Below are 19,570 nucleotides of genomic sequence, written 5' to 3' on the forward strand. Positions count from 1 at the left end.
TCTAAAACTTTCCCTCTTTTAATTCCCTCTTAATCCACTCTACTGCTTACTTTGTTCCTTTGTTTGCCCAGTATCTCCTCCATTACACTAAGCTTCCCGAGGGCAGACTTTGTCTCGATCCTTTTGCATCCCTTAAGGCCGAGTACCGGGCCGTCCCAGGTTAGGCACTGGATGTTTATTGAATTAAATTGCGCCTCCCTCCCACTGGAGACTTAGACAGAACCAAGGTTAGAGGCTGTGACCTGGAACAAAGTCCAGGAAAGGAGACAAGGAGTGGTCTAATTGTTGGGAGGCGAACCAAAGGGAGAGCCTGGGGAGAAAGGGATCTCCAAAAGGAGAGAGCCATCCATGTCAGGGGGGCCGAGAGGTCAAGGAGAAGGAAGATGGAGAAAAGGCCGTTTGACTTGGCCAGGAGATCAGCGGAAACTTTGGCGAGGGCAGCGTCAGTAGCATGATGGGTAGCCTCGGAAGCTGGATTGTGAGGGAAGTGGAGAGGGAAAAGTGGTCTGCTGAGCCGGCCTTTACAAGTTTAGCTGCAGAGGGCAGGCCGGCGATTTGTTGGAGACAGGATGCACTAGGATCCTCTGGGTAGCAGAGGGGGGACCTTGCTAAGGAGTAAGGCCATCTCCGTGTGCGAGAAGGCCATGAGGGAGGGGAGAGAAGGTGGTGAATGACCTCCATGTTATCTGTAAAATGAAGGTTCTCCGCTGAGAGAGAGGAGGGGAGCCACAGGAAGTTTGAGAAGACATCAAATCTTCCAGGAGCTGGGAGAGAAACTGCTAAACTGGGCAATTAAAAGATCATTCGACTGAATAGAATAAGAGGACTAGGACAAGTATCCAGTCTTATATTTGTGTTCAAAAAAAATCAAGGACCCAGGTCCTTGATCATCAAGCTAGGATGACTGGTCGGAAAGCCTCCATGTTAAGGACAAGGGGAAGTGATGGTCCCAGGTCCTCTGGTATATTAATATTCAGTTCCGGACTCCTCCAGTTTAGGAAAGACCGCGATGAGCATAATAATGTCTGACAGAGGGAAAACCAGGTAGCCATGGTCCTAAAGATCCTATCAAAAGCTGCGGCTGTACAAAGGTCACGACATCACCAGTCCCTACAGGAAGGATTTTAGACTTGTTGAAATGGTTCCCCTGGGCAGAACAGGGAGAAACCAGCTGGGAATTGTGCTCAAGGTAAGGGGGAAACTTTCTAATCCGGAAAGCAGGGGCTTCTCCTTCCTGGACCCCTAAGGCAGGCTGGTGAGACCTACAGATCTGAGAATGGCAGGAGCCAGGTGTGAGGTGACCTATGTATGGCCAGTTTAATGTAAACACCAAAAGAAACTTGAACAGGGGACACCCCGGGAGATGGACTTGACCCTGTGCCCTCCCTGGCAATGCGTCTTTGTTCTGGTTCTGTATAATGTGACCTGGTGGGAGGGTGGGCTGGAGATCTATGACTCGGTGCCCTGCTGCCAGCACCTCCTCAATTAACCCAATAAAGCCCGAATCGCGCCATACACGGGCTCTGCGGACTGCACTTCCGTGAGTGTCCCAGGCCTCTTGGAGGGCCTGCCCCCGGACAATTAGAACCAGGGCGGAGCACACCCGCACTTACCACCCGTTCTCGGCCTGTCTTTAAAAGCATACACATATATGGGATCACAAACACATTCTCTTGAAACGTTACTAAAATATTTATTAAAAACGCAACCAATTCCGGGTCTAGACCCCCTGCTCTCCAAGATCACCATGGACCGGCGCCGTTGGGAATGAGCTCTCCCGCGGAAAGATGACGTCTAGATCCGGGTAGTTGCTCCCTTCGGTTCTTCCCGACTCTTGACCATCTGATTTTAAAAGCCTGAAGCTGGGGATCTCTTAGTGGCCAGGGTATTTGTGGGGCCCGGATGGCTTCAAGGTCGCCATCATGGGAGATGTTGCTCTTTCTTCCCCTCTCCGGGGGAGACACAATCTCAATGGAGCCACCCTGATAGAACTTCTCCCCCCTCCCCCCGCTACTGAGGTGGATGAAAGGGGATAAAAAAAGACAACTTCGGGTCCACAGCTCTTTCCACCTACAATGCACTGCAGACCTAGGAACAACAAATGAGGGAGAGGCAGTCCGCAGATGGGAGCATCCCGCGCGGGCTGGATGCTTCCCCTCTCTCCCATCTGTTTCAACGCTGTCCCTCCGTGGGCTCCGGCTAGGTCTCCGTATCCCAGGGCCCGGGCAGCCTCCTCTCCCCCGGTCCCATCTTCCATTCCAGCACTCCGAACCCCACTCCTCCCACTTCCAAGTCCCAGACGTCCAGATCGCCCAGCCAATGTCCCGTCAGCCCCGGGATCCAAGCTCCTGGAACGTGCAGGCGTCCTTCTCCGGCAGCGCCCCCACCCCCACCCCCAGGATTTCTGGCCCAGCAAAGTTGGATGGGCTTTATTCAGCGTCGGGGCCCGGGCCCAGCACGGCCTCGGCGTCGACCTGCAGCTCGTCGAGGGCCTCCAGGAGCACGCCGTGGGCCGCGCGGTAGCCGAGGCCCCCGGTGGCCGCCGCTCCGCCCGCCGGCCACAGGAAGGAGAGCGCGCCCAGGGCCGCGCCGCCGGCGGTCCCCTCGCCGGCCCAGCCCCGCAAGCGCGCCTCCACCTCGCCACGGGCCGCTCCGTTCAAGGCCAGGCGCGAGCGCTCGCGCCCCACCAGGGTTCCGGGCTCCAGGCCCAGGGCGAGCTCCCGGCGCGCCACGGCGGCCGCCTCGAGCCCCAGCGCGCGCCGGTAGCCGGCCAGCTGACCCCGCAGCAGCGCCACGTCGCACGCGTGGCCCAGCCCCGGGGCCGGGGACGCAGCCGCGGCCACGCTCGCCAGCAGCGCCGCGCGCCACGCTCCTGCCCGCAGAGCGTCCGCCTTGGCGCGCGCCGCCCGAGCAGACGCGGGGGGCAGCGCCAGCAGCAGAGCGCTCCCCTGGGCGGGGGTCAGGGCTCTCCGCAGCGCAGCCGTCAGGCCCGGGAGGCCCCCAGGCCGCAGAGGGAAGACCGGCGGCGGGGCATCCTCTGCCTCCTCGGGGCCCAGCACTTCCCAGCCCTCCTCCTCCCCATCCCCCCCACCCGACTTTGTCTGCCGCCCCCCAGCCCCGCCGCCCGACGTGGTCCCGCGGCCCGCGTCCTTCCCGCCGCCACAGTTCCCTCTGTCCTCCCCGTCCCCTCCGCCGGATTTCTCCTCGTCCTCCTCTGGCTCAGGGTCCTCGCCCTCGCCGTCAGTCCTCACGAAGAAGAGGGGCGTGACAGGGCCCGCCAGCGCCTTCCCTCTGGCGACATCGGCCGGCTCCGGGGCTCCCGGAACCACCAGCACCAGGGCATCGTAATGAGCTGGCCCGGGGTCAGGGCCGGGGGCGGGGTCAGCGTCGGCCGGCAGTGCCCAGAGCACCACATTGGGCCTCTCGGGGGCAGGATGGGGGGCCGGTCCGGGACAGGAGGGAGTGGGCTCAGGGTCCTGCCCAAGAAGGGAGCCTATGACCGTGGGGGCTTCTGCCCCGGCCACGCCCAGGTCCACCCGGGCGCTGCCCAGACGCTCGAGGCCCGAGCGCAGCCAGGTCATGGCGGCCTCCAGGCCGCCCGCCTCGAAAGCCTCGCGCACCGCCTCTAGCTCGGCCCCTCCTACGACCTCGAAGCCTTCCTGGGCAGGAGGCAGCAGCCTGGAAGTGAAAAGCACGGGGGTTGGGATGGCGCGGAAGCGCTAGGAGAAGACCGCCAGTAGCCTGAGCCTTAGGCGGGGAACTTCAGGGCACTTTCGGGGTCCCGTAACCTGCCCCCTCCCCTCGAGGTCACCAATTGCCTCTTCTAGGGCTATCACCCCCTTTCCCGCGGGTCGAGATTGTGCGATGGTCAGGAAGTGGGGTTCTGACCAGACGTGGGGAGAAGCGGGCTGGGCGAGGAGCAGGGAGCCCGCCCTGGGGGGCCCGCGTGGGCAGAGGGGGACGTCTCACTCACCTCTCCAGCGCCGCCCCCCGGTCGCGTAGCGCCTCCCGAAGTCTGGTCAGGTCAGCGCCTTGGGGCCCAGGCCGGCTAAGCACATAAAGCGGAGCCGCCCCCAGCCCGGCAGCGGCCAGCTGAGCAGCCGCCTTCACCCTTTCCTGCTCCAGGTCTTCAGGCTGCTCCGGGCTGCCCGGTTTCCCGTTCCTGGGGCCCCGGCTCCACACGGCTAGCAGGGGTGCCCCCCGAGCCAGCGCTGCTCGCCCAGCTGCCCCCAGCCCTTCGGGCAGAGTCCCATCCTCTTCCTCCTCTCCGTTCTCGCCGCGGGGCCCCCAGACCAGCACCAGCACGTCAGCCTCGGCTGCCCAGGGTTCGGGGGGTGCCGGAGGGCAGCTCAGCTCGCCCAGGAAGAGGCCCGGGCCTGCGGGGTAGAGGGCGGGGACTCGGGCATCTTCGTGCCAGGCCTCTGGAGCCTCCCTGAGTGCCGCGATGAGCTCCGACTTTCCCGAACGCGGGGGACCAAGGAATAGGGCGGTCACGTCCCCCTTCGGGGCAGGCATGCTTGGGGCTGCGGGGGGAGAGGAGGCAGGTCACCACTTCTTCCCTCCATCGGGGTCTCCTTCCCCCCTGAGGACCCTCACCCCACTCAGCCAACTTCCCAGCATTCTGGCTCCTAGAGAGACCACATTCAAATCTTCAGCCTTCCATGTGGTCATTGAGCCAGGTGGGCCCAGCGCTCAGCACCCAGGTTCTGTTAAGCCCCCCCCCCAGGCCTTTCTCCTGGAATCCCCTCCTTTCTTTAGCTCTCCCCTCCCCAGAGAGATCCATACGGTTTGGGGGGGGGGGGGGGCTCAGAACTCAGTTTCCTCATCCTTCCACTCAGGCCGCACAGCCTTGCCCCAGCACCGGGGGACAATCCCCGGAGGCCCTAACTCTCAGTCCCCACCAGCTCAGGTCCCAGGCTTCCCCACCTCCTCCTCAAGCATCGCCCCCACCACATTTTCCAGAAACACCGCAGGAGCCAAGAATCCCGCCTCCCTCCTGTTCAGGACCAAAGCTTCCTTCTCCCCAGACCACCCACAGGCACTCAGCCGGCATCCGGGTGTCAGCCACCCAGAGCCATGCGCCCCAAGGTCAAAATCCTTCCCCCCATCCTCCTCTTCCGTCCTAGGGACACCTGCGTCCTGGACCCATTCCCTGGAGACGGACATCTAGTCCTTCCCTATCTGGCAGACACTCAGGCATCCTACCCCCTCCCCACCCCCAAACCAAGCAATGACCCGGGCGTCCTGCCCCTTCCCCTCCTGAAAAATGGAAGGACGTCTTGTCCCCCTCCTCCTCCTCCCCACACCTGGCAATGACTCAGGCATCTTGTCCCCTTCTCCACAACCGGCAATGACAACAGACGTCCGGTCCCCCTCCCTACACCTGACAATGATCCAGGCGTCCCGTCCCCTTCCTCACACCGGAAAAAGACCCAGGCGTCCCGTCCCCCTCCCCACACCTGGCAATGAATGGCGTCCTATCCCCATCCCTCCTCAAACCCGGCAGGGTCCCAGGCGTCCCGTCCCCCTCCTCACGCCTGACAAAGACCCAGGCGTTGCGCTCCCTTCCCCGCACCTGACAAAGACCCAGGCGTCCCACCCCGTCCCCCTCCCTCTCCCATAGCGGGCAGAGCCCAGGTTCGTTCCTTCCCTCACCTGGCAAGGACCACGGGCTCACGCGCTAGCCACGCCCTCGTGCGGACCGGGCCGCAAGACTCGCGGTAAATAAATACCCGGCGTCCGGCGCAGTACCGAGGGCGGTCAGCTCCCCGGGGTCCCGCCCCCCTACGTAGGGCGGAGCTTAGGGGCAAGAAGAAATCTAATTAGGTGACGTCACGGCCCTCAGTCATGACAATGACGTCACCGGAGGGAGGCTCCCTAGAAAAGGCAGGATGGCGAACGCATCAGGTGACGTACGCCGAAACAAAGGCATCAAAGCCTCGGCGCCTGCGCAGATGCTCCGACCCGCCCCATCTGGCGGAAGGGGAAGGGGTAGGGGCGTGGAAAAGTCGGAGCACGCCGAGGAGGGAGGGGAAAGAGCCGGGTCAGAGATCACGGGGCGGAACCCTTGGGGATTGGTGGGGCCCAAGCGTCGCGTGGATGGAATCACGTGGGGATCAAAAACAAGTGATGTCATCGCACGATCAAAGGCGACAGTCACGTGGGGTCGAAAGTCAGGAATAAATCTCAGTGAAGGTCAAAGGTCAATCGTTGAGCATATTTGGATGCGCGGGAAAGGGTCCTAGTGCTGTGGGATAAAGGGGTGGGCGTGGACCGAGTCAGAGATGGTAAGAGTAAACAAAGGTCAGTGTCAAAGGTCAAGGCGAGAATGAGGATCCAATCCCTCTCTGGGGTCCCTCCCTGCTCTGGGTTTGATACTATTATTATCATTAAGAGTTGGTATCAAACTGTGCCCATCCCCCCAAAAAGAGAAAGTTGGCTGGATTTGGAGTGGGGGGAGCCGGGACCAGATTCTTGGGGCTCCCCCAGGCTCGGGCCCTTTTCCTGGTGTGCCCACGGCCCTCAGCAGGTGCCTGGCACAGAAAAGGCCCCAGGAAAGTCCTAACATTTGTGGGCCTGTTGGTCCCCCTGAGCCCCAGGGCCAGCCTTGTGCCAGCTGCTTCTCAGAAGGTGCAGGTGCAGGTTGGCCCGGAGGCTTAGGCCCTGTTTGTGTCAGACTTTTGGTTGTCCTTTCGTGGAGCTCGCTCCAGGCCCAGCGCTCTGCCCTTCTCTAGCCCTGCTGCCCATCTCTAGCTCCGGTGACCTTCTCTAGCCCCGCTGCCCATCTCTATCCCGGCTGCCCTTCTCTAGCCCCGCTGCCCATCTCTAGCCCCAGTGCTCATCTCTAACCCCACTGCCCATCTCTAGCCCCGCTGCCCATCTCTAGCCCCAGTGCTCATCTCTAACCCCACTGCCCATCTCTAGCCCCGCTGCCCATCTCTAACCCCACTGCCCATCTCTAGCCCCGCTGCCCATCTCTAGGCCGGCTGCCCTTCTCTAGCCCCGCTGCCCTTCTCTAGCCCCAGTGCCCTTCTCTAGCCCCGCTGCCCATCTCTAGGCCGGCTGCCCATCTCTAGCCCCGCTGCCCATCTCTAACCCCACTGCCCATCTCTAGCCCCGCTGCCCATCTCTAGCCCCGCTGCCCATCTCTAGGCCGGCTGCCCTTCTCTAGCCCCGCTGCCCTTCTCTAGCCCCAGTGCCCTTCTCTAGCCCCGCTGCCCATCTCTAGGCCGGCTGCCCATCTCTAACCCCACTGCCCATCTCTAGCCCCGCTGCCCATCTCTAACCCCACTGCCCATCTCTAGCCCCGCTGCCCATCTCTAGGCCGGCTGCCCTTTTCTAGCTCCGGTGACCTTCTCTAGCCCAGTGCCCTTCTCTAGCCCCAGTGCCCTTCTCTAGCCCCAGTGCCCTTCTCTAGCCCAGTGCCCTTCTCTAGCCCCAGTGCCCTTCTCTAGCCCAGTGCCCATCTCTAACCCCACTGCCCATCTCTAGCCCCGCTGCCCATCTCTAGGCCGGCTGCCCTTCTCTAGCCCTGCTGCCCTTCTCTAGCCCAGTGCCCTTCTCTAGCCCCAGTGCCCTTCTCTAGTGCTCAGAGCAGCCCAGCGAGGCCGACTTGTGCCAGTTTGCAGATGGGGAAGTGTTGGAGTTCAAATGTTGGAGTTCTTGTTCTTCTCAAAACACTGAATCCATTGTCCATTAGTTCACGTGCCAGGAATCTAATAATTCCTGTAAGCCTGAAGTACTGCAAAAAGTCTCATCAACATTTTTTCTTCTCAAGGAATCCAATGATTCTTGCTGGTTTTTCAGGAACTGAAACAGTCTCATCTTGTCTTAGGAAATCCAATGATTCCTGAAGATTTTAAAAGTCCTTTTAACAGTCTCCTTGTCAGCCATTTGATTCTTTCTCCATCTGTGGAAATATAAGCAGATCCTCTTCCCCAAGCAGTTAACCTAATTCCCTTCTATTTACCAAATTTGGGATTTCTCCTCATCATCTGGTAATTACATTGGAGCTGTTTGCATTGGATATTGTCTTGTTGTCTTAAAAGGCCTGTATTCTTCCCAACTGTAATCCTTTTTGCTTTTCTGTTGGTTGATGACATCAGAGTCCTGAATTTCTAAAGTCTCTCTGGGTGTAACCTCAGCTGCTATCATGCCCCACCTATCTTTTGATTGATACTTTGGAGCTGGGCCCTGCCTCTCACTTCTCTGGGTCAATTCACATTTAGAGGCCCAGTGAAAGCCTCGGTTACATTTTGGACATGGGGTTTGGGGTTTTCTCTCACCCTGTCTTCTCACTCTATCTCCATATCTACATTGGGCTCTTAGATGTTCCTCCAAATGTTGGGGTTCTTGTTCTTCTCAAAACACAGCCGGTTTAGCTTAGAGCCCTCCGAATATCTCCAAATCCAAAGGTTTTGTCCTTCAGCCTCTGCCTCTGCTTTCTTCTGCCTCCAACCAGCACAGAGATGGAATGAATCTCTCGTCTCCTTCACTTGGGGCTTGCCTAGCTTTCCGGTGAGTCTTTCAGACCAGCTTGGTCTCAGTGGGGGAAGTGCAGGAGCCCAGCCACCAACTACAGTGGTGTGAGATGAAGATGAATCTGGTTGTCCACTGAACTCTCAACTCGTAGCTTCTTCCTCTGAAAACTCTTCGTCTGCCACCAGCCAGCCAAGTGGAAAATATTCCTGAATAGCTCTCTCTTCACTGGCCTTATATCTGACTCTTCTGAGAGAATGGGATTATGGGTTTTCTCCCATGGTGCTCTCTGCCCTAAGAGCTTTAAGGGAGGTATGAACTCACAAAGTTACAAAGTTTACTTTGTGAATCTCCCATACTTGTGAACTCCAATGAGTAAAGGTGCGAACACAAGCATTGTACTAATTAGTTCTACTTAGTACCTTGTTTCAGGTTCTGGCCCAAAACATCTTCTTGTAAGATCAGATCAACTCTAATGAGTGAGCAGTTTGTAAGGATTCCAACAGGGAAGCTGAGGCGCGGAGCTTGGGTGCTTTGCCCGGAGGCACACCAGATCCCGGAGAGTAACTGGGAGAGGGGAAAGCGTTCTGGGCTTGAGGAGCCTCACTCGCGCCCTCTGTAAAATGGGGTGGGCCGTTTTCCACAAGCCTCCTCCCGGCACCTCTGACCTCCCCCCCGCCCTGAGGTCAGGCCCTGGGGCTCCTGCCCTGAGCTAGTCCCGGGCCCAGCACGGCAGGCCAGGTTGCAAGGCCACTGAGAGGGCGCAGCAGGGAGCTGGCTGCCCGGGGCCCCCTTGGCTTCCCCAGGAGCCTGGCTGCCCGTCGGCTCGGGCACGGCCCCCAGCCCCAGGCCTGCCCGGCTCCGGGAGACCTCTGGGCCGAGCCCAACGCTGCAGGACGGCCCCCCAGCCCAGATCCCGCTCTGGTCGGCTCCTGTTAGGGGCCAGAGCTCTGGGCTTGAAACATGGCCATTGTCTCTATCATTTCCACCAACTTGGCCCCTTGTTTCAGGTTCTGGCCCATAACCGGCGCCGGGCGACCCAGGCCAAGTCCCTTCCTCTGCCTCGGTGTCCTCATCTGTAAACGGAGCTGGAGGAGGGGGGACAAGGCACCCGGGGTCTCTGCCAAGAAAATCCCAAACGGGTCTCGAAGAACCACAACAAGCGGCGCGTCCGTGGCCACGTGACCGCTGCTGGGTGTGAGACAAAGATGGAGCCCAGGGCTGGGGCTGCAGGGGCCAGGGAAGGCTCCCTGGGGGCCAGGTTCTGCCCCCCCTCACCTGCAGCTGCTCCTGGTCTCCTCGTGATCCCCGGCCCCCGCAGCTCTTTCCCCGCCCGGTGCCCTGTCTGCCCACTAGCAGCTCCCGGAGGGCAGGGCCGCTTCCCTCCTATCCCTGCTCCTAAAGGGCGCCTGGGGGAAGTGGGCTTCAGAGGGTTCCTGTTATTTGTTCTGAAGGGGAAGGGGACCCAAAAGGGAGCCCCCAGCGGGGCTTTCTCTGCCTAAAAGGTCCTTAAGCCCAGTACCGAGCCCCTCTCTTCCCACTGACCCTTTGTGATCCCCCGGGGTCCCGGGGACTCAGGAGGGGCTTGGCCAGGAGCCGGAAGGTGCAGCCCTGAGGGGCCGCTGGGTGCCTGAGGGTGGGTGTGGGGCAGGAGCCCCCGTGTGCGGCCTGGCCCTGGCGTACCCGCCCCCTCCCCGTACCTCTCCCCTGCACAAAAAGGCCCCTCCCTCGGCTCCTGCTCTCGCCCAGCGGGCTGTGCCAGCAGGGGGCGCAGATGGGGCCCGGCAGAAGGAGGGACTCCCTCAGGAGAGCACCCCCTGGGGGCCGGGAGCAGCAGGCCCGAGGCCGCCTACCTCCTTCCGGGCTGTCAGCAAAGCCCCTCCGCTCTGCCCCGTCTTCCCTGAGCTTCCGCCCTTCCCCAACAAACACCGGGAAGAGTCCCCTGGGCCCGGCTTCCTCTGCCCTCCCACCTCCCCAGCAGACGTGGCCCAAGAGCCCCGGGCCCTTCCCCCTCCTCGGCAGCTCCCATGGCGGCCCCCTTCCCACCAGCAGCGTCTGGCCTGTGCCCCCGAGGGCTGGCGCTCTCCAGGATGCGGGTCCTCCTCCGCGGCTTCGCCAGGTGCTTCCCTGCAGGTGACCCCGGGCTCTCTCCTCTGCGCCGGGCCCCCCCCCTCACAAACCGCTCCTGCAGGCGTCTCACAGCACGGTCCCGTGTGCCGGCTTCCTCATCCCTGCAGAGGGCCCTGTCCCACCGGGCCCTCTCCCTCGGGGCCCTCTCCCTCTGGCCCTCTCCCTCCGGGCCCTGTCCCCCGGGGCTTTCTCCCTCCGGGCCCTCTCCCTCCGGGCCCTCTCCCTCCGGGCCCTCTCCCTCGGGGCTTTCTCCCTCCGGGGCTTTCTCCCTCCGGGCCCTCTCCCTCGGGGCCCTCTCCCTCCGGGCCCTCTCCCTCCGGGGCTTTCTCCCTCCGGGGCTTTCTCCCTCCGGGCCCTCTCCCTCCGGGCCCTCTCTCCCTCCGGGCCCTCTCCCTCTGGCCCTCTCCCTCCGGGCCCTCTCCCTCCGGGGCTTTCTCCCTCCGGGGCTTTCTCCCTCCGGGCCCTCTCCCTCCGGGCCCTCTCCCTCCGGGCCCTCTCCCTCCGGGCCCTCTCCCTCCGGGGCTTTCTCCCTCCGGGCCCTCTCCCTCTGGCCCTCTCCCTCCGGGCCCTGTCCCTCCGGGCTCTCTCTCCCTCGGGGCTTTCTCTCCCTCGGGGCTTTCTCCCTCCGGGCCCTCTCCCTCCGGGCCCTCTCCCTCCGGGCCCTCTCCCTCTGGCCCTCTCCCTCCGGGCCCTCTCAGCCTCTGGGGTCTGACTCCGGGCTCTCGGCCAGACTCGTATCCCCCACCACCCCTTCCAGCCCCTCCATGCTGCGGTCGGACGGATTTAGGGATCGTGCCCAGCATTTCGGCTCTTCTCTGGAATCCTTTCCATTCTCCTAACCCGGCCGATGCCTTTCCTGGTTGCCCCCAATGACAAAGTGCCCGTCTCGGTGAATCCTGGAGGAATGACACAGGATCTCTCTCCTGCTCCATGCCTTCTTCCAAGACCTGGCCGAGGTGCCGCCTCCTCCGTGGAGCTTTCCCTGATTCTTTCTCCCCTCCCATCGTGCCCTGTCCGTTTTCCCTGTAATCAGCCCGACATGAATCGTGGGCCCCTCCCCCAGAAGGAAGCGTCTCTGGGACCCCCTGCCCTGGGGCTGAGCTGAATCCAGACCCTTCTGCCTTAAAGCTGCGGCCGGAGGAGGCGACGCTAAAGGAGTCCGCGGCCCTGGGGCCTCCCTTCCCCGCTGGGGCGCAGGTTAACCAGCCGCGGGCTGGGGGACAGGGAGGAGCTCGGGCCCGGCCCTGCTGTGTGCCCGCCCTGCCGTTTCTCTCAGCCACGGCCCAGGAACGTTGCCGGGGCACCGTCGAGGCCGCCGCGCCAACGGGCAGCTTCCTGTCTCCAAGGGAGCCCGGGCTCCGTGCCGACGCCGGGGTGCAAATCGCACAGCAGCCAGGCCTGTGGCCGTCCCTCAGCTGGGACCTGCAGGCCCGGGTTCAAGTCCCGGCTCCTGGGCCAAGGCAGCTGAGCTGGTGGGCTTCCACGTCTCCATCTGTGAAACCAGAGGCACGAACTGAACCGTCTCCGACGGCCCTTGCAGACAGCAGCCGGGCCCGAGAGCCGGGCAGGAGGACGGTCTCTGCTGTTCGGCCGTCCCGGGGATCTCGGCAGCCACCGGCTTTTCTTGGCAAAGGCCCTGAAGCGCTGCCATTTCCTTCTCCGTGGAATAAGGGGCTTTCCTGCCTCCAGGACCTCCCGCTGCCTCCAGGGGTGATAATCGCGGTAACACAGCGAGTATCAACATAACGGCAATCACTGACATTTACACTGTGTTTAATAAAAGCGACTCCGGGACGAGAAGGAACTCTTGGTGGGCAGAAAAGCAGAAGCCTTTTGTCCAAATGGCGTTTCTCCCATTTGCAGCCGGGCGGGTGAACACTTGGAGTCATTTCCCGCTAGTTTACTTATGATGGTGGAGAAAGGGGGGAAAGGGGAGAGAGCAAGGGCAGGGGGTGCCGGCGAAGAACGAGGAGGTAATGGCGGATGGGGCAGCGTCTCCGAGTCCTGGGGGGTTCGGGGTGAGCTGGGTTCAGAGGCAGTTAGCGGAAGGAGAGACCGCTGGGTCTGGGGAGTTAGCGGAGGGGGGGCACTAGGAGGAGAAGAGATGGAGAGGGCTTCCTGTACCAGGGCGGAGCAGAGGAGGAAGAGCATCTCGGGCCGGACAACAGCCAAGATGGAGCCCCAAGACTGGGGACCCTGTCCACGCATCAGCCGGGAGGCCGGGCCAGCCAAGGTTGGGGGAGCAGGGGAGGAAGGGCTCTGAATGTCAAACAGCACATTTTGCATTTGCTCTTGGAGGCCAGAGGCCCTATGGGGGGGGGGGCGGAGTGGGGTACAACATGAGCAGGTCTGCATTTTAGGAAGACCCTCTTAGTGAGACGAGTCAGGTGGATCCACAGCAGCTACTGCAGCATCCAGGGGGAGGCGAGTCTACACGAGGGAGCAAGGTGGGAGGACGGCTGTACGTCAACTGCTCTCCAGTCGTGTCCGATTCTTTGTCCTGCAGAGGCCGGCCTTGTCCTCCAGCTCATTTTACAGATGAGGAAACTGAGGCAGACAGGGTGAAGGGGCTTGCCCAGGATCACACAACTAGGAAATGTCAGGCCAGGTTTGAACTCGGGAAGATGAGTCCACCTGACTTCAGGCCTAGTGCTCTATCCAGGGAGCCATCCGGCTGCTGCTGACATCGACGGGTTTTGGCAACACCCTATGTAAGAGAGGGAGAGAGGGTGGGAGGGAAGGGGAGACAGAAAAAGAGACAGAGAGAGAGGGAGAGAGAGAGAAAGAGACAGAAAAGGAAGAAGAGACAGAGAGAGAGGGAGAGAGAGAAAAAGAGACAGAAAAGGAAGAAGACACAGAGAGAGAGGGAGAGAGAGAAAAAGAGACAGAAAAGGAAGAAGAGACAGAGAGAGAGGGAGAGAGAGAAAAAGAGACAGAAAAGGAAGAAGAGACAGAGAGAGAGGGAGAGAGAGAAAAAGAGACAGAAAAGAAGAAGAGACAGAGAGAGAGGGAGAGAGAGAAAAAGAGACAGAAAAGGAAGAAGAGACAGACGAGAGAAAAAAAGGGAGAGAAAACGAGAAGGGAGAGAGGGAGATAAAAAGAGAGAAGGGAGGGAGGGAGAGGCAGAAAAGGAGCCAGAGAGAGAGACAGAGGGAGAGAGAAAAAGAGAAAGAGGGAGGGGGAGACAGATGAGAGAGAAAAAGAGAGGGAGAGGAAGGCAGAGAGAGGGAGGGAAGAGAGAAGAAGACAGAGAAAAGGAAGAGAGAGATGAGAGAAAAAGAGGGAGAGAAAGGGAGGGAGGAAGGGAGAGAGATGAAAGAAAAAAGGAAGAAAGAGGGAGAGGGAGACAGAAAAAGAGGTATAGAGGGAGGGGGGGAAGGACCGACAAAAAGACAAAGGGAGAAAATGAGAAGACATGAGGCAGAGACAAACAAAGAGGGAGGAAGAGAGAAAGACCAGGGAGGGAGAAGGGAAGGAGGGAAGGGAAGAAAGAGAGGCTCTTAAAATGAAGATCATGAGTTCTCTTACAGATTTACTTTCAGAGGTCTTTAAGTCACATGGTGATGAGAAATTGGAGGTCAGCTGACAGCTGGGGGCAGGAAAGGCAGATGGGAGAATCACCAGCACAGAGCAGGTTACCAAGTCCCTGGAAGTGGATGAGATCACCAGGTGCAGCTCTGAGCTTCTAAACTCTTTTCTGTGTCATCCACTGGCCTCTGTGTGTACTCTGTGGCTCCTGCAAAACTACCCCCCAAATTCCCATTGAATCCCCCAAATCCTGAAACCAAGATGGGGATCGCTGCGAGGTGGAAAGGATACCCTTATCTGGAGGAGAAGAGGGCTCCGCATGGAGCCCTGAGATAGCTATGGTCAGAGGGGGTGATCGTGAGGAGGATCCTGCAGGGGAGACAGAGGGAACCAGGAAAGAGGAGTATCCCAGAGACCTGGAGAAGAAAGTCTCAAGGAGAGGATGCTCCCCAGTATCCGAGGCTGCAAGAAAAGCCAGGAGAATCAGGAACGGGAAAGGCCATTGGCTCTGGCAGCTGAGAGACCATTGGTCGCTTTGGAAAGAACAGTTTTGGCGGAATGACCAGGTCAGCATCCGGATCCCAAGGGGTTAAGAGAGAAGAGAAGGGGAGGCACTGGCTTGTCTTCAGAGTGGTTGAGGGCAGGGGGCTTCTTGGGATCCATCTTTCCTCCGGAACCCCTAGCCCACAGTCTGCGCTGGGCTTACCAGAGACCCTTAATTGCCGTGGTTGCTCCTTCATTCCAAGACCCGTGACATCATGAGGTGCTGTCTGGATTGTGGGGGACTGCACAGAGTCCTCCGCTCGCTTCCTCTCCTGGTCATCCAAGTCCAGGGGCAGGACCCCTGCTGGGATGATGGCCAATGGCCCAGGATGCAGGGGATGATCTCGGCGTCTTCCAGGGGCTCCCCCCGGCCCTCGTCCCAGCTCCCCAGTGGGCTGGGGCCCCTCAGGCCTAGGTCACCAGGGTGTCGCCCCTGGGCAGGCTGCAGCTTCACGGAGCCGCAGTCAGAGGTGGGCGAGAAGCAGACGCGCCGGTGGGGGGCAGCCCTCGGCCTAGAGTGCTGGTGCTCCTGGGCACCCCATACATACAGCCAGGTGCATATCAGATGGCCCGAAGGAGCCACGGGCCTACAGAACTCCCAACGATTTTCTATGCTTAATGTTAATTGGCTGGCTGATGCTAATTCTAGACTCTCTCACGACGACCTTGTGGTGAAAGCATATGTACAAATTTTAATTTTCTTTATAAATACCAAAAAATGCTATTTTCCACTAAAGTCCTTTTTAGACTCCTGAGGGGAAAAAAAAAGCTTTCCTTTAGGAACAGAATTATGGGATAAAGAGAAAGCCAAAAAAGTATCTCCCAACCAGGCAGCATTTCCCCACTCCACCCCAAGGCGCCCTAGAATAGTGACCATCCAAAGTCACCTCTTTCAGTCCCTTGAGAAATCAGACTCTGTTCCACCCTAAAGAAAGTCACCTCCACCATTCAGAGTAAGGCACAGCCTCCACTTCACTTGGATTCTGGACACGGGTCTAGGGGAGAAGCCCAGTGACCCCTCTAGATTCTAGACGGGCGGTCCCAAGTGAGGAAAGGGCCAGAGATGGGGCTGTTTCATGCTGGACCCTTAAGCTAGGCCATCTTTTCTTTGCTCAAGAGCCCCACAAATGTGCTCTGAAATCGTTTGGGGGCCTGGCCGTCTCTCCGAGTTAGAAATGGCTTTCGTGTCGGACAGAATTGTTCCTGGCAGACAAGACGAATTCCGAGGTGCTAAATTAATACCGGTCTCCAACAACAGGACTCCCGCTTCTGGTTCTTGCCCCGAGTCTCTGACCACCGACAGGAGATTCAAAGCCGGCCAGTCACAGAAACCACGGGCCCGACTGTCCCGGACAGAACCCTGCTCACGTTGGAACACCTGCCCGTCCTGCCCCCAGCCTTCCAATCATGAGACTGCCCACGTATCCCATCGGTTCCACCTCCAGAACTCCCCTCACACTCCCCCCTTTCCTCCGGCCCCGCCCCGTGCCCGTAGCTGCGCAGACCGGAGCATTCTCTGGGATGGATGCCCGGCATCCTGTGCAACAAAAGCCGTCAGAGCCGCGCTGCTTAAAGATCCAAGCTCTGGTTCTCACCGGGGGGGGAGGGAGGGGAGGGTCAGGCCCTCGGTCTGCTAGCTTTGTGACCTTTGTCAAGGCGACCTGGACCTCATGTCAAAAATAGGCAAAGGGGACAGGACGGCAGGCTGGGTGACCTCTGGCCTCTCAGTTCCGGGCCTAAAAGTCCACGACCGCCACCATTCTCACGCGCCGTCAGTGCCCGAGATTCGTGCACAGGGAGGATCACACTCGCACAGACGCCATCACACACAGAAATCTGGCTTTATTTGAACCTAACACAGCTACTGTCCAGAAGACACAGACTTGACCGGTGGCTCCGCCCCCCCGTGACCCCTTCTCAGCCCCGCGCCCCCCTCTGAGGGGGCCAGCCTCACACCTCCCCTCGAGCGTGCAGCATGAAGTGGCCGTGAAGCTCCCCAAGGTCGTCGAACGAATCCTCGCACTCTGTGCAGTGGTAAGCGCCCCCCTCATCCCCAGGGGGCCCATCGCCTCCAGTGGAGGTGGCCCCCTCGTCCTCGTCGTCCTCCTCCCCCGCCTGGCGCTGAGCGGCAGTGCGGGCGGAGGGCGTCGCCTGGGGGGCGGCGGGGCGGCAGAGCCGACAGGGTGGGCCCCCCGGGGCTGCGGCCCCCTCCCCCGGGGGCGGGCGGCCACACAGGGCGCAGGGCTGGGGTGGGGGCCCTGGGGGTGGGGCAGCCCGAGGGGCCCTCCGCGAGGGTGCCCCTCGCCCCCCACCGAGACGCTGCTTCACCTTGTAGCCAGGGTCGTATTCTGGGTCATCTGTGGTTTCCTCCTCCTCCTCCTCCTCCTCTTCCTCCTCATCAGAGTCGGGCTCCGAGAGGGTATAGTCCGAGTCGGAGGGGTGCTCTGGGCCTGCCAAGAAAGGGGGGTTCGAGGGGTCAGCGCCGAGGCCACGATGCGGGGCTACCTCAGGAGGAAGGCTGCTCCCCCGGCCCCCCCCAGGGCACAGCTCGGGTTCAGCACCTCACCTGGGGACAGCTCCTCCTCATCCTCCTCCAAGCTGGCATAGCCCCCGGTCTCCGTGGTCTCCCGGGTCTCCGTCATGGCCGGGGGAGGCTACCAGGAGGGGGAGATGTCCAGCGGTGACGGCGACGGCAAGATGGGATCCCCCCCAGCCCCTTTCCAGGGCAGGGCCTCTTCTCTCCAGCGGCCCTGGCAGCTGGGACAGCGGGGAAAGACGGGGTTCAGGAGCAGGGCAGGGCGCTCTGCGGGGGCCTCCGGGGGAAGGGGGAGAGGAAGCCCCTAAGGCCCGGGACGGGCGGCGCCTCCAGGAGGAGAGCCCAGGGGAGACCCTGTAATGTGCCCCCCTCCCCACCCCCGCACGGCCCGTGTGCCCGCTCGCTGGTGCTCTACACGTCTGCATTAGATTGGCGAGGCCTGCCTCCTCTTGGATCCCCTGTGCTCAGCGCAAGGCCTGGCGCACAGCAGGAGCTTAATGTGTGCTGATTGTGGCGCACAGTGCACGCTCAATAAATGGGCGGGACGGATGCCCGCTTTCCCAATTACAGAATGGATGGACGCCTGTTCCCAGAACGCACTGGCGGCCCGATGGCAACGTCACCAAGCTGTGGGAGCCCTATACGAGACCGGGGGCGTCCCTGGGCACCACAGGCCTCTGACCCGGCTCCCTGAATGCCCACGGGCCGCCCCAAGCACCGCCCAGACGCCCCACAATGCACCAAGGCGCCTCGTTCTCGCTCCAGCAGTGCACGCGTCGTGTGGCTCTGCTCCCCCACGATACTGAGGCGGAGGACCGGGCCCCTGCGATGCCATGGGTCGGCGTGGCTCCGCTCTCAAAGCAAACTGGGGCAGGGGAGCCCACTCCCCGCCATTCACTGGGCACTGCAGCCCGACTTCCACAATGCAGCTAGGCACTGTGGTTCCGCTCCCAGAACACACTGCGGCACTGGGGTCCGTTTCCCACAATGCAGCGGGGCCGCCTGCTCCTAGATCCCAGGATGCCCCAGGGCGGTTTCTCTCCGCCACCGTGCCCCAGCGTGCTCCGGGACAATAAGCCCGGAGCGCCGCCATGCTCCCAGGACAGCGGGAGGGGCGGGGCTGGCGGGAGGGCGCGCGGAAGCGGCCCCGCGGGCTCCCGACATGCCTCGCGCGCGAGCGCCCCGCCCCTCCCCTCCCCCGGGCACTCACCACCCCTGGCGACCTCGCTCCGCTCGCTCCGGTCGGCGGCGGCAGCACGCAGGGCCTCGGCGCCTGCGCAGAACGAGCTTCGACGGCGACGGCTGCGGCTGCGGGCGGGGGGCAAAGCGAGAGGCTAGCTGGCGGGCTCCAGGGCGCCTGCGCTATGGGTCGGACCATCTGGCCCAGCACGGGGGAGGAGTGGCGGCGGGAGCGGCTCATCAGAGACCCCCGGAGGGTCGCTCCTCCCCCGCTCTTCCTACGCTTGGTAGAGTTGGGGCGGGGCCTCAGTCTCGCAGCCAGGGGAGGGGGCTCCTTCCTAGCCGAAGGTCGGGCCTGTCGCTTTCTTTTACTAGAGTGTGTCAGGATCTGGGTCTGGATGTGTCTAATGTTCGAATCCGCGCTCTCGCGCGGTGACCCCCCCCCCCGCTTCGCCCGTCCTCTCCCACCTCCCCAGTATAAAATGAAGTGGTTGGACTTAGAAATGTGCAAATACCCTTCCACCTCCGCCCTGCGCTGGGCAGGGGGCGGGGCCACGGTGGCCGCAGCGCGATTCCCCGGTGCTTGCTGGGAGAATGGCGCTATCCACGCACGTGCCCGGGCCCTGGGGATGCCAGCTTTGTATGCCCCCGGGCTGGGCCGCGCTGGGGCGCAGCAATTTGCATTTCGGATCTGCAGAGCCCGGAGTTGGGGGGAGGTCCGTAGTCCGGGCCAGAGAGCATGCGCACGAGGACTTGGGCGGAATGCGGGGGGGAGGGCGTGCAATATCTAGGACTCCGCCTCGAGTTCGGGGGTGGTCCCTCCGTCTGACCCTTCTGGGGCGGAGCTTGTCTCTGGTCTGCCCGGGGCCTGGGCATCTCCTGCCCAGCTCATGTCCCCAATTCTCCGCCTGGACCCCCTTCCCAGGTTTTTGGAGTGCTACCCTCTGCCCAGATTCCATCATCCTGCCCTCGGGGGACATTTCGTAGCCCCTCCCAGAGTCCTAAACCCTCTGCTCCTCCCCCACCTCCCCTGACCGCCCCGGGGGCTTGGCCCTTCTTTGGCTCTCTCCCTGTGGCTTCTTTCACACTTTCTCCAGGCTTTTCCCACTTTCCTTCCGCCCTTCCCAGGGGGCATCATCCCAGCCCAGAATTCAGCTGCTCTACTTCCGGCCCGGG

The 19,570-nt window shown here is 61.4% G+C and overlaps 2 protein-coding genes across 5 annotated transcripts; both read right to left on the minus strand.

Annotated features, from left to right (window-relative positions):
• Positions 1-2,343: 2,343 nt before the first annotated feature.
• IRGQ (immunity related GTPase Q) lies at positions 2,344-6,882 on the minus strand. Its single transcript, XM_051989551.1, has 3 exons — positions 5,656-6,882; positions 3,974-4,523; positions 2,344-3,678 (listed from the first exon to the last, which is right to left on the minus strand). Exons 2-3 carry the CDS (start codon positions 4,513-4,515, stop codon positions 2,430-2,432), a joined length of 1,791 nt encoding a protein of 596 aa, XP_051845511.1. The 5' UTR covers positions 4,516-4,523; positions 5,656-6,882; the 3' UTR covers positions 2,344-2,429.
• Positions 6,883-16,501: 9,619 nt separating this feature from the next.
• Positions 16,502-19,506, minus strand: ZNF428 (zinc finger protein 428). 4 transcript variants are annotated; one of them, XM_051989556.1, is made up of 3 exons: positions 17,957-18,296; positions 17,246-17,436; positions 16,502-17,129 (listed from the first exon to the last, which is right to left on the minus strand). In XM_051989556.1, the coding sequence occupies exons 2-3, from the start codon at positions 17,319-17,321 to the stop codon at positions 16,630-16,632; spliced, it is 576 nt and encodes a 191-aa protein (XP_051845516.1). In that variant the 5' UTR covers positions 17,322-17,436; positions 17,957-18,296; the 3' UTR covers positions 16,502-16,629. The 4 variants fall into 4 exon arrangements, with proteins under 4 accessions (XP_051845516.1, XP_051845517.1, XP_051845515.1 ...); XM_051989557.1 differs by lacking the exon at positions 17,957-18,296 and adding an exon at positions 17,816-17,947; XM_051989554.1 differs by lacking the exons at positions 16,502-17,129; positions 17,957-18,296 and adding exons at positions 18,426-18,523; positions 18,910-19,506 and having other exon boundaries at positions 17,331-17,436.
• Between the last annotated feature and the right edge of the window lie 64 nt (positions 19,507-19,570).

This window comes from Antechinus flavipes, chromosome 3 (genome assembly GCF_016432865.1).
Source record: "Antechinus flavipes isolate AdamAnt ecotype Samford, QLD, Australia chromosome 3, AdamAnt_v2, whole genome shotgun sequence".
Lineage (NCBI taxonomy): Eukaryota > Metazoa > Chordata > Mammalia > Dasyuromorphia > Dasyuridae > Antechinus > Antechinus flavipes.

Coding starts and splice junctions, on each gene's coding strand:
- IRGQ (XM_051989551.1), bottom strand. CDS start 4,515: ATGCCTGCCCCGAAGGGGGACGTGACCGCCCTATTCCTTGGTCCCCCG. Junction 3,679..3,973: donor CGGGGGGCGGCGCTGGAGAG/GTGAGTGAGACG, acceptor TTTCACTTCCAG/GCTGCTGCCTCCTGCCCAGG.
- ZNF428 (XM_051989554.1), bottom strand. CDS start 19,374: ATGTCCCCCGAGGGCAGGATGATGGAATCTGGGCAGAGGGTAGCACTC. Junction 18,524..18,909: donor CGCAGGGCGGAGGTGGAAGG/GTATTTGCACAT, acceptor CCCCGCCCGCAG/CCGCAGCCGTCGCCGTCGAA. Junction 17,437..18,425: donor GAGCGAGGTCGCCAGGGGTG/GTGAGTGCCCGG, acceptor CCGCTGTCCCAG/CTGCCAGGGCCGCTGGAGAG.